This window comes from Littorina saxatilis, linkage group LG6, assembly GCF_037325665.1.
Source record: "Littorina saxatilis isolate snail1 linkage group LG6, US_GU_Lsax_2.0, whole genome shotgun sequence".
NCBI lineage: Eukaryota > Metazoa > Mollusca > Gastropoda > Littorinimorpha > Littorinidae > Littorina > Littorina saxatilis.
In genome coordinates, this window is record NC_090250.1 from 46,929,344 (window position 1) to 46,943,071 (window position 13,728).

Here is a 13,728-nt window from a genome sequence, read left to right on the forward strand (position 1 = left end):
TGATGACAGTGAAGTGATATATGTGATACATGTACTCTAAAATTACAACAAACATAAGTCAAAACAAATGAGCATGTACATATACAAATGATTTGGTTGAATAAAACAAAATTGTAGCACTACATCACTTGGTTGTGTACTTGGACTTAAAGAGTTGCTGATTTTGTAAAAAAAATAAAATAAAATAAAAAGGTTTTAAATGTTGCTGGTTCGGGTCGACTGCAGTATTTTTGTAAACACAATATTACAACTTTTCAAACTTCCGCTTGGATCAATATCACAGTCTACTATTATAGTATCATGTTGTTAAACTGTTTCTGTTTAAAGATTTTTTCTTCAAATCATCACATAATTCATTCAGTCTGTAAACGCACTCTGACACGCATGTGATTACAGAATAACATGAGGGTGACCTCAGACATGACACAATTATATGCATAACCACATGCATTTTAATTTTTTTTATTCATGTCTGAAGCAACAGCTCTCGGGGTAAAAATATACAGCTCATGCTCTAAAATGTTGATAAAACTGGAGATGTCGGTCAATATTCAGCAAAAGAACTTTCCTGGTTCTTTTGAAGTCATCACATAATGCTGCACTCGCAGTCTTTCAGCTGTGGTGTAACATTCTTCAACAGTAATACTCGCCAGGTTAATCTCCGTTCTCTGTGTTTTCCAGAGATTGTTCTTCAAGTGGTTGGGTCTCCTCGGCACTTTTTGTGGGCTCTTCTTCCTTTGAACCCTGTAGTGGCTCCGCCTGCATGGACTTCCTCACTGATAAAAAGACACCAACAGCAGAAAATTGTTATCTGGTGTATAAATCATCTTTTTTTTTTACATAAAGATATCATACTATGCTATGAGTATCCATTTCAGGGTTTCATTTACTAGTGCGCCTTGCGCCATTGGCGCATAACATCTCAAAATGTCCCATTGGAATTGCCTTCAGTGCGTCAAAGGGTGCACTGAGATTACGTACCACTGCGCCACCTCATGCACATTTTTCACGGGAGTACAATGTTCGGAATGAGCTAGAGGCAAAAACGCGCGCCAAGCCGAGCAACTTACGAGTTTGTAAAATGCAATGTGATTTGCTTTTAAAATGTAATTCATTAGTATTCAACCAATTCTACGAATTGCGCGATTACCTCTGTTGAAACTGTCAACAGAAGCGATATCGATCGAAACACAAACACACACACACACACACACACACACACACACACAAACCGGATACACTGGCAAATTCTCATATCATATGGCACTAAATAACACTATTTTGCATCTTTCGACAAAAGCATATTCGGACCGCCTAGCCTGCTTTGTGCGTTTTGCCTTCGACTATGTATTGTCCCATCAGAATTTGGTTGAGGGGGACAAATATCCCATTGTCTTTTTCTTCCAGGCTAAACCCTGCAATTAAACTCGCTCATATGATAACAGCCCTTGGTTCAGACATGACATTTTTTTAGGTGAATGTATGATTTTCTATTAATTTCTCAGCCAAAGCTGCACATTTGTTGTTTGTTTTTTGTTTTTTTGTTAGTCAACATCAACACTAACAAGAAATGCAAATTCTTATGAAACTAACCTTCTGTGGTGTGAATGCATTTGTAAGCATCAAAAAGGGGACGGGAAGGGGTCTTCAATGGAGGTTTCGCTGTAGCCTACACTGTAAATCAATCAGTAGATATGATGAACTTACTTCTCACATCCCTGGACTCAAAGATGTTGGCACGGATGCTCTTCCAGTCCATGGTACGTTCCAGGAAGTCTCTGGAATGGTTGCCCTCTACCACAATGTTGGAGTAGAAGTTCAACATGGCATGCGCCTGTGCTATGCCTGACTGCACACGGTTCACCTGGATGGCTTCGTTCTCGTTCATGGCACGCGAGATGTTGTACGCACGGTTGAAGTACTCTCCCGCCTCCTTGTACTTGCCCTGTGGAGAATAGAATTCACATTCTATTGAGAAATTCAGGGGTTAAGCATTATAACGGCATAAACTGAAATTCATTTAGTGGGGATGTAGATTTTGTGATAATATCCCTTCTTTCTCTATTCAGGCTTGAGACCAAGGGTAGGGCGGATGGTGGCGAGAGAAGTGAAGGGACGGGGAATGTTTACAGTGCCGTGTGCCGGGCTGTGAGCAGTGCCTGCCAATGTTTAGCTCAGGCACCATCGCGGCAGACGCGTCTTATTTCTTTGCAGGAAAATGCAGCGCGCTATTCTGGCCATCTAGCCAACTGTCGTCCTCATCTCCAAGGCAGACTGATACCAAGAGGTGTAAGTTACACCCGCCTTCAGGCTCAGGCATTTTCAAACGCTCGACTCAAGACTATATTGAAAAGCCTGAGACATCATACAGAAGCTTGACCAAGAAGCTATACATAGATCCATCTTTACAGGTTCATGCAGTTATTTCACATTTTGCACTTTCAGACCAGTAGCCACACACAAAAATCACCCTTTTCTTCACCAAGATGCATGAAGGCTTATGCAACAACTCCACTGGCTTCCTATATCTTCCCGCATCATACACAAAACCACCAACATCTGCTTCAACTCTTTCACTGATCCTCACTTTCCTGTCTATCTTTCTGAACTCTTGCATCCTTACACTCCATCCAGACAGCTTCGCTCATCCACTGACAGCAGAATACTTTCCATCCCACGCACCAAAACCAAAACCACTGGCGACCGTTCTTTCTCCTTTTCCGCTCCCACTCTCTGGAATCAACTTCCCCACCCCATCCGTCACTGTAAAACCTCTTCCACTTTCAAAAAGTCCCTTAAAACCCACCTTTTCAAGTCTGCTTACATTACCTGAAGCACACGCCTGCCTCGTGATATGTTTTTATCTGCCTGCATTCCAATAAACTCACTAGTTAAATATTTTTATTGGGTAGTCTCACATTATTAACACTATATACATGTACTACAGTTGTTTGTAAAATATGCTTTAAACGCTTACTTAATTCTTTTTATGTATTTAAATATTTGTTGAATTTATTGTGTGTGTGTGTGTGTGTGTGTGTGTGTGTGTGTGTGTGTGTGTGTGAAAGTGTGTATGTGTGCTTGTGTGAGGTTGGGTGTGTGTCAAAATGTGTTGTGCAATATGGCATGAAAATCTTTTTAGATTTGTTGTTAAAAATTACAGCTTTGTATACCATGTTTATTATCTTTTACGAAGTAATTATAGTTAAATAGTCTTTTATGTTTTTTATTTGTTCGACCTTCTTACGATTATGGAGTTTTATGCACTGCCTTTTATAGTTAACTAAAACATTTTATTTGAAATAGTCCATTGTAGTCGGTGTAGGCCTTAAGCTTATTTTAATCGTTTGTCCAGTATTTAATTTAATTCTCTATTTTTGTATGAACTCAAATGTTTTGTGTTCTTAGTATGTCTTGTTAGGCTAAGTTCTATTTAATCAGAGTATGTTTGCGTGTGCTTATACCTAGTGATATTGTAAAGCGCATAGTGCTTTTAGTTATGCGCTATAGAAATCTCCTTAATAAATAAATAAATAAATAAATAAATTTTGTTAGATAATTGTGTGTGTGGGGGGGGGGGTGTGTCTTAAAGTGGGGTTTCCACTGTACTTACCAAAGAGTTGTAGATGTTGCCAAGGTTGTGACAGGCCTTACTCAACTCAGCATCCATTCCACTGGACTCGGCTGTTTCCACAAACTCCTTCAGGTATTCAATGCTCTGGTCCTTGCAGCCAATTCTGGGAGAAGAATTATGAATGTTTCCATGAGAATAGTGATGGGACACTCATCGGTACAAAGCAGTCAAGATGATAAGTGTTCGGTAATGATGCTGCAAACAAATTGTAGTGTAGCATCTGATCTCGATCTCTACTGTGCTAAAAATAATACTTCCAGGTATAAGTCAGGTAAAATTGTACATAATTGCTTCTTTAGCTAAAAATAAATATGCATCAACAACTCAAATCTTGGCTACATTTGTTTGTTGATGTGTGTTTACTGAAGCATGTGGATCAACTTGCGATACGAGCGAATTAGTTGAAGATATTTGACCCTTAAGTAATTTATGATTCATGTGTTCATGCATGGGTTAAAGAAATCTCCCACAGTCGCACATTCAGACTATTGCATGCACACTCGCCGCATAGCATCCACTTGCACAATGTGGTCAGTTCCCAATTTCAATGTGCTCAGATATCCTTGCAGGTATTACAAGCTAAAGGTCACTCTGTTATGTACGTCCATCTGTCTGTGTCAACAGACCATGATGCTCTGCTAATTGACACATACCTGGCGTAGGCTTTAGCAATGGCATCACAAGCGCGTCCCATTCCATCTTTATCACCTCCGTGTTTACTGGCTTCATAGAAGTTATTCAGATGCTGCAACAGAAAGGATCACAAAAATATTATACGTTATTTGCGTTTTTGACCAAAATATGACATTTTACACAGATCATTGAGGTGAACAATCACTGTCGAGATCTGTGAAAAATGTCATATTTTGGTCAAAAACGCAAATAACATTTATGTATCGATCGAATTCCTTTCAGGTACTATGACTTTGTTGTTGTTTTGATGATTGAACGAGCACACACACACATGCAATCAAACACATAAGCTTCATATTTGGGCGTTTCAGGTTGACCGAAACTTCAAAGGAACTACAAAACACACGTCATGTACTGACTTTGTTGTTGTTTTGACGATTGAACGAGCACACACACATGCAATCAAACACATGACGTGTGTTTTGTAGTTCCTTTGAAGTTTCGGTCAACCTGAAACGCCCAAATATGAAGTTTTGTAGGCCTCTGACGTCACATGGCTCAAAGAAGAGAAATCCAATGTCCAATCGATACATTACCATTTATACGCTTTCTTTTTGCTCCTGAGCACCTCGACTCGCAAATAATATCATATTGGTATCTCTGGGGCCATCTCCAGAATTACCCTCACTTTTGTTTGTTATGAGACCGAAAGAGTCCCCAATGCTAGCTACTGTTTTCCTTGACCATTTGAGGTACATATACTTGAGACATATTTTTCAAGCATGCTAATAATTAAGATGCAGGTTTCCTATATGCAAACACAGTCCCACCCCTACATACGATCAATCAATCAATCAATCAATCAATCAATCAATCAATGAGTCTTATATCGCGCATATTCCGTGGGTACAGTTCTAGGCGCTCTGCAGTGATGCCGTGTGAGATGAAATTTTATACGGCCAGGAGATTGCAGCCATTTCGGCGCATATTTACCTTTCACGGCCTATTATTCCAAGTCACACGGGTATAGGTAGACAATTATTAACTGTGCCTAAGCAATTTTGCCAGGAAAGACCCTTTTGTCAATCGTGGGATCTTTAACGTGCACACCCAATGTAGTGTACACGCAGGATACCTTTAAAACTAACAAACTTTAGATATGACAACTATATTATCTGACCCAGAACACTTGTAGTTTGCTCAGATCTAAATATGCACTTAGGTTCCATGCAATTCAAATGTAAATATGTTTTGGTCACTGACAGTAGAACTGACACTCAGAAGTATACATGTACCACAGTATTCTAATGATTGACTTACCAGAAGAGCTGTCTGAACATTACCGCTCGCTTCATATGCCAAGCCTAGTCTGTACGCTGCCTCTCCCTCCAGTTTGTGGTCTTCGCCTGAGTAATACAAATAATAAGTAGAAATTAAAAACCAGATAGACTGCCAACGTTCCAAAATTCAGAATAAAATAACAAGAATGGTATTTTTATTGGAACGTTTAATTTATGACAAAACAAAACGTTACATTCACTGTACTGCGACCCATCGGTCTTTTAAGTGGACCGACAAACAAACACTTATGACCCGCTGGGTAGATCACAGTGAAAATAATCGGAAAATGTGTTTCTTTCAGATCACACAAGAGAAAATATGTGACCCTCCACCACGAAATGAGTCGCATGTCACCTCTCGCGGTTCTGCGCTAGGCATTATTTTAGTCCGGGGGGTGTCCAGTAACAGTGTGAGGGTCACCATAGTCACAGGCTTATAACTCGAAAAGTGTTCACTCTTTTCTAAAACGGTTTTCACCACTGGATAGAGAATAAACAAGAAGGGCAAAGCCCATACGACTCACATGCTTGACCTTTACATGATCTTGACCTTCAGCTAAACCTAGCAATGACATACACTAAGAACTGCTTTACACATTTTTCCTACCAAAATACAGGGTTCGACACTAGCGGGGGCGGGGGGCGGAACGCCCCAGAGTTTTGTGTTCCGCCCCAAACATTGCCGAATCTTGGGGCCCACTCCGCCCCAGGATAAATTCCAACAATGACAAACCGAAAATTCTAATGGCAGAGCCAATCACTAAATATCGCCAGTCAAAGTCGTCACTGAAATTTGCGTTACGATCAATGCCGCAGTCAAGAAAAAAAAAACATTGAAATCGTCGAAGGACAATGCCGCAAGGGAAATAACTCCCAGATTGCGCTCTTTAGCGTGAGAAATAAGTATCGCCTTCAAATGCCAAACGCAAAATGTGGCGACACATCCCTGGTGTAAAAAGACATGGAAATGAAGATGAAGAACAGGGTGGAGAGAAACGAGAAAAAAAAGACCGATACAGCCAAAAGCGCGAAGCGCTGTCGTAATTTCAATGTCAAATGGTTGAAAGAATTTCCCTGGCTTCAGTACGAGGAAGACAAGTCGCGTAAGGCGAAAATACAATATTTAGTCAAGTAGCTGCCATTTTTCAGCAAGACCGTATACTCGTAGCATCGTCAGTCCACCGCTCATGGCAAAGGCAGTGAAATTGACAAGAAGAGCGGGGTAGTAGTTGCGCTAAGAAGGATAGCACGCTTTTCTGTACCTCTCTTTGTTTTAACTTTCTGAGCGTGTTTTTAATCCAAACATATCATATCTATATGTTTTTGGAATCAGGAACCGACAAGGAATAAGATGAAAGTGTTTTTAAATTGATTTCGACAATTTAATTTTGATAATAATTTTTATATATTTAATTTTCAGAGCTTGTTTTTAATCCGAATATAACATATTTATATGTTTTTGGAATCAGCAAATGATGGAGAATAAGATAAACGTAAATTTGGATCGTTTTATAAATTTTTATTTTTTTTTACAATTTTCAGATTTTTAATGACCAAAGTCATTAATTAATTTTTAAGCCACCAAGCTGAAATGCAATACCGAAGTCCGGGCTTCGTCGAAGATTACTTGACCAAAATTTCAACCAATTTGGTTGAAAAATGAGGGCGTGACAGTGCCGCCTCAACTTTCACGAAAAGCCGGATATGACGTCATCAAAGACATTTATCAAAAAAATGAAAAAAACGTTCGGGGATTTCATACCCAGGAACTCTCATGTCAAATTTCATAAAGATCGGTCCTGTAGTTTAGTCTGAATCGCTCTACACACACACACACACACACACACACACACACACACACGCACACACGCACGCACACACGCACATACACCACGACCCTCGTTTCGATTCCCCCTCGATGTTAAAATATTTAGTCAAAACTTGACTAAATATAAAAAACAGACAATGCATTGCCGCACGTGAATATTGAGAGTGGGCCCCAGATGTTTGTTTTCCGCCCCAGCAATTTCCATCTCTGGGGCCAGTGTGGCCCCAGGCCAAATAAGTTAGTGTCGACCCCTGAAAATACATGTGACCTTGACCCAAGGTCAAGGTCATCCAAGGTCATGCAACACAAAGCTGTTAATTCAAGACATAAGAAGTACAATGGTGCTTATTGGCTCTTTCTACCATGAGATATGGTCACTTTTAGTGGTTCACTACCTTATTTTGGTCACATTTCATAAGGGTCAAAGTGACCTTGACCTTGATCATATGTGACCAAATGTGTCTCATGATGAAAGCATAACATGTGCCCCACATAATTTTTAAGTTTGAAACAGTTATCTTCCATAGTTCAGGGTCAAGGTCACTTCAAAATATGTATACAATCCAACTTTGAAGAGCTCCTGTGACCTTGACCTTGAAGCAAGGTAAACCAAACTGGTATCAAAAGATGGGGCTTACTTTGCCCTATATATCATATATAGGTGAGGTATTAAATCTCAAAAACTTCAGAGAAAATGGGGAAAATGGGAAAAATAGCTGTTTTTTAGACAACATTTATGGCCCCTGCGACCTTGACCTTGAAGCAAGGTCAAGATGCTATGTATGATTTTTGGGGCCTTGTCATCATACACCATCTTGCCAAATTTGGTACTGATAGACTGAATAGTGTCCAAGAAATATCCAACGTTAAAGTTTTCCGGATGGACGGACGGCCGGACGACTCGGGTGAGTACATAGACTCACTTTTGCTTCGCATGTGAGTCAAAAACTCTAAGAAAATGTAAAAATATGAAAACCATGAAAAGGTGACATGCGACTCATTCCGTGGTGGAGGGTCACATATCGACTTCATCATTAGCTTCCAGGAAAACAAATATTGTGCTAGCTGGTGAAAGACAAAATACTCGCTGAAACTGCTAGTCTCATGAAAGAAAAACTACTTGCTGAAATTGCTAGTCTCACAAAAAGGCATAAACAGTGCTAGTCTGGTCAAAAAGAAGGGTGCTAAAGGGACACTTACTTTCCTTGGCCTTGTTGAACGCATTGATGAGATACTCCAGCGACCTCTCCGGCTCTTTTGCCCTCTCCAGCCCCAGGCCGATGGACGTGTAGATACGGTACAGGTGGATGGCAGCGTCGGTGAAAAAGCTCAGGTGTCCTCGCACTACATCTTCCCTTACCCAGTCCTGCAGGTGGTTTATGGCCAGTTCGTAGTACGCCTCAAAGTGCTCTGCCGCTTCAAAGTTGTCCCCTGAGAAATAAAGGTAACATTCAGAGATCAGCATAAGTCGGCATGCATGATACATAATACGTTACTGTTTGAGTCAGCTGTGTGCGAGACAGCCAGAAAAAAAGACCGTTATAGTCCGACTTTAAAGTTGTCCCCTGAGAAATAAAGCGTAACATTCAGAGATCAGCACTCTTAAGTCGGTCTGCATGAGACGTTACTGTTTGAGTCAGCTGTGTGCAAGACAGCCAGAAAAAAAGACCGATATAGTCCGACTTTAAAGTTGTCCCCTGAGAAATAAAGCGTAACATTCAGAGATCAGCACTCTTAAGTCGGTCTGCATGAGACCTTAATTGCCGTGTGCGAGACAGCAAGAAACAAACACAATATAGTCTGACTTTTGAGTTTCAAACATGCGTACCTATACATTGTGGAATTACAACAAAACTCCACCCTCTTCTCTCAATAAAAACATTTATAGTTTCCTATACTCACAGAACCCAGGATAAAATCCAGTGTGTATTAATTGTAACAGCAACGTTTTATCAGCCTTAAAATAATGGACAACAAGATACTCAAGACTGTACTCATATAAGTACAGTGGTACCTGTGTAAATGTCGGAACCCTTTGACAAAGCGGGCTTTGACAAGAGAACACCTCTCATTAAAAGACACCTTGTGTTGTCCCTTCGTCTATTAAGTTAACTAAATTATCCCCCTCATGAAAGGCCACCTGCAAAATAGGGACACTACTGTTTGGTCCTAAAGGTACCCTCATCGCCTATACTCACCGTTTTCCTCCAGAGATAGCCCAACATTGCAGTGCCCCTCAGCCTTAGTTTTGCCGCCATCTGAATCTATGGACGCTGCAGTCTCCAGGCAGGTCTCAAAGAAATGATCTGACAGCCACTTGTCGTTGCTCTGTTGGAAGTAGCAGGCAAGGTCGTACCTTGCATTGTACACTGACTGGAAGTCTCCTGCAACATGTGAGGAGGCTCATCCATCAAACTCCCAGATTTAGAAGATTATATGATGCGATGTTAATCACCAAGAAGTTAAGAATATTTGACACTAAAATGTGCAATGTATTGCCATTGAATTGAGGTAGTCATGTGTTTAAAGTACAGCTTTCATATTCATTTCTTTTTACTTTCATTTTATTTTTTTAATTTTTAATATTGTTATTATTTTTTTTAGGGTGTGTGTGTATTTGTGCGCCTTAGAGAGTGCAGTTGCTATTTGTTTATATTGATTATTCTTGGGTTTGTTGAAAGGGTTTTTCTTAATGTTTTGCTTTTCATAACAAAACACATGCCTGAATTGAACACCTAGCGCTTGAACATTGTCATCTCACACACACACAGTATGCAAACACGCACACCCCACACACACACACAGACATCCACACACACTCACCCTTTCTCTGTGCTTTCTCAGAACTGGTGAGGTATGTCTGGAGTATGTCCAGTTTCTCATGCTCGTCCTTCAGCATGATCTGTGTCCACATGAGTGACTCTGGCCCAGCAGCTTCCCTCTCTTCTTGCTGTCGGTGGATGAGGTTGAACAGCTCTTTGAACGACAGATGGTATCCTTCCTTCAGCATGTCCACGCACAGATTGTGCTTAAAACTGTTGCGGTATCTGTTCAGGATAAAGAAATAGGCATTGTTGCATCATATGAGCGAATGCACAATTGTTATCATATATGAGAAAATAGATAATTAGATGCATGGTACTGTTATTAAGAGAAGCCAATTTTTGAGCTCCAAGTTTTACAGCAATTTTCTGCAACTCTTCAGCTTGGAGACATTTTCTTTATTTGGTGTTTAACGTCGTTTTCAACCGTTCAAGGTTATATCGCGACGGAGGGAAGGGGGGAGATGGGATAGAGCCACTTGTCAATTGTTTCTTGTTCACAAAAGCACTAATCAAAAATTTGCTCCAGGGGCTTGCAACGTAGTACAATATATTACCTTACTGGGAGAATGCAAGTTTCCAGTACAAAGGACTTAACATTTCTTACATACTGCTTGACTAACATCTTTACAAACATTGACTATATTCTATACAAGAAACACTTAACAAGGGTAAAAGGAGAAACAAAATCCGTTAGTCGCCTCTTACGACATGCTGGGGAGCATCAGGTAAATTCTTTCTCGTCCCAACCAATATGGGACTCCCCCTAACCCGCAGGGGGCAGCTTGGAGACAGAGAGGCTTGTAGCCAGGACATCATTTTCTTGGAAAGAAAAATAGCAGCACACTCAGCCAGACACAGTGGAACCCCCCTTTTAAGACACCTCGATTTAAGACTTCCTCCATTTTAAGACCGTGTTTTCTTAGACTTTCTGTTCATAACCTCTGTAAATTTACCCCATTTTAAGACTCCCTCCCTTTTAAGACCTGATTATCTCAGAATGTTGGAGGTCTTAAAAGGGGGGTTCCACCGTACACCTAACATTTCGTGCAGCAAGTCAGTTATTCTTGGATTATTTCTGAGTTTTACTTACAGAGCTGTATCAGCTTTGGAAAGATCTCTCTGCAGTCGACGTAGTTGATAGCGCTTTTCCTCAAAGTCTCTCTCCTTTTTCTTGCCCTTACGCATGGGTTTGAGCCTGCTGCTGGGTGGTCCGCGTGGACCACTCTCAGCCCATTCCGGCATCTTGGCCTCATTAGGGCTGTTGATTGGCGGCAAAGCCACCGCCATTTTCTGATAGAAAGAAGAAAACTTGATCAGTATCTATCATGCAAAGACAGTCATTTTATCCCCCAAAAAGAATCTCAGATTGCTGAAACCCTCTACTTCAGGATCTGTCCTTGTGCCAATCTGAATTCTTAAAACATATGAGACAATTCTCATTGATGTTATTCCAGAAATTCTATCAAATATCTGTATACTGTTTCAAAAAAGCAACACAATTTTGCACAGACTGCGAACAGATATATACACGCTTCCAGGGTTTAGCCTGGAAGAAAAAGACAATGGGACATTTGTCCCCCTCAACCAAATTCTGATGGGACAAGACATTGTTGAAGGCAAAAAGCGCAAAGCAGGCTAGACGGTCCGAAAACGCTTTCATCGAAAGATGCAAAATAGTTCTATTTGGTGCCATATAATGATATACGAATGTGCCGGCATATCAGGTTAGTGTGTGTGTGTGTGTGTGTGTGTGTGTGTGTGTGTGTGTGTGAGAGAGAGAGAGAGAGAGAGAGAGAGAGAGAGAGAGAGAGAGAGAGAGAGAGAGAGAGAGAGAGAGAGAGAGAGAGAGAGAGAGAGAGAGAGACGAACAAATAGAAGCAAGTTGTTCGACACTTTTGCCGCCATCTTCTTCTGTTGTTTCAATGCAAACATCACCTGAGGTTGATGGGCGAGGCAGTTGAAAGGATATTTTTCCTTGACCGGGAACTAACTTTATTTTTTTCTTTGGAAGCATTGCTTTTTTACGTGGGTCTGTGTTTCGATGATATCGCTTGTGTTGACGGTTTCCACAGAGGTAAATGCGCAAGCACAGATCGGTCCCGCACAGATAGTTCGCAGGATTGGTTGAATACTAATGAATTACATTTTAAGAGCCAATCACAGCTCGTTTCACAAACTCGCAAGCTGCTCGGTTTGGCGCGCGGTTTTGCTCTGGTCTTTTCGAACACTATACTCCCGTAAAAAGAGTACATGGGGTGGCGCAGTGGTACGTAATCTCAGTGCGCCCTTTGACGCACTGAAGAAAATTCCAATGGGACATTTTGAGATGTTAAGCGCCAATGGCGCACTAGTAAATGAAACCCTGCGTTTCATTTTAATGACCTATTTCTTCTTCTTCTTCTTCTTCTTCTGCGTTCGTGGGCTGAAACTCCCACGTACACTCGTGGTTTTTTTTGGACGAGTGGAATTTTACGTGTATGACCGTTTTTTACCCCACCATTTAGGCAGCCATACGCCGTTTTCGGAGGAAGCATGCTGGGTATTTTCGTGTTTCTATAACCCACCGAACTCTGACATGGATTACAGGATCTTTTTCGTGCGCACTTGGTCTTGTGCTTGCGTGTACACACGGGGGTGTTTGGACACCGAGGAGAGTCTGCACACAAGGTTGACTCTGAGAAATAAATCTCTCGCCGAACATGGGGACGAACTCACGCTGACAGCGGCCAACTGGATACAAATCCAGCGTGCTACCGACTGAGCTACATCCCCGCCCATGACCTATTTGAAGAGGCAGCTTTGTTGATTCACTTGTAATACGTACAGTGACCCACGCACACAAACACACAGATAAACACTCTCACAAGCACCTACACACATGATGTTTTCTTACATGTTACAGAACAATCTGGGTCATATGTTTTTGCGTGTGCCAAATCCTAATGTTCTCTGGCAAGTCGCATGTAAGCATTTCTAGACTGTTCAAAATCCTTGAACTGCGACTATGAAGCATAAGCCATGTAATGATGCATATATTGTATTATCCCATGCCCCCTGTTGTTTACATTATACACGTTATCCAAAGAGACTGTTGGCAAAGCAATTCATTGTATATCTGGACCAAATATAAATCATTTATTTACCGGAGAACCGCGTAACGCTAAGGTTTGTCTCCTGATATATTCAGTTTGAGTTTGGCAGAATGCCAAGTGATTTTTGGACTTGATGTTTTCCTGGTTCCAGATAAGATAGTCTAAAACATTCAACATACACACAAGCTCAGGACAAAGACAAAGATAGGAATGGGACTTTTAAGTAAAAAAACAATTCTTACTATTGATTTAGTCTCGCTCTGCCTTGTTGTTTACCCTCCACCAAAGCCACAGATTGTTCTCTTGGCCGCCATAAGTTGACAGTTTCCAAGGGAAGCAGTGTTCAGCAGCTACTTCCGGTAAGGAAGAAAATATC

At 41.0% G+C, this 13,728-nt stretch overlaps 1 protein-coding gene across 1 annotated transcript; it reads right to left on the reverse strand.

The window, feature by feature from the left end:
* On the reverse strand, nt 1–13,718 carry LOC138969356 (tetratricopeptide repeat protein 29-like). Its single transcript, XM_070342130.1, has 10 exons — nt 13,595–13,718; nt 11,351–11,550; nt 10,259–10,482; nt 9,634–9,819; nt 8,636–8,866; nt 5,588–5,673; nt 4,288–4,379; nt 3,614–3,737; nt 1,708–1,945; nt 1–776 (listed from the first exon to the last, which is right to left on the reverse strand). The coding sequence occupies exons 2-10, from the start codon at nt 11,545–11,547 to the stop codon at nt 655–657; spliced, it is 1,500 nt and encodes a 499-aa protein (XP_070198231.1). The 5' UTR covers nt 11,548–11,550; nt 13,595–13,718; the 3' UTR covers nt 1–654.
* Between the last annotated feature and the right edge of the window lie 10 nt (nt 13,719–13,728).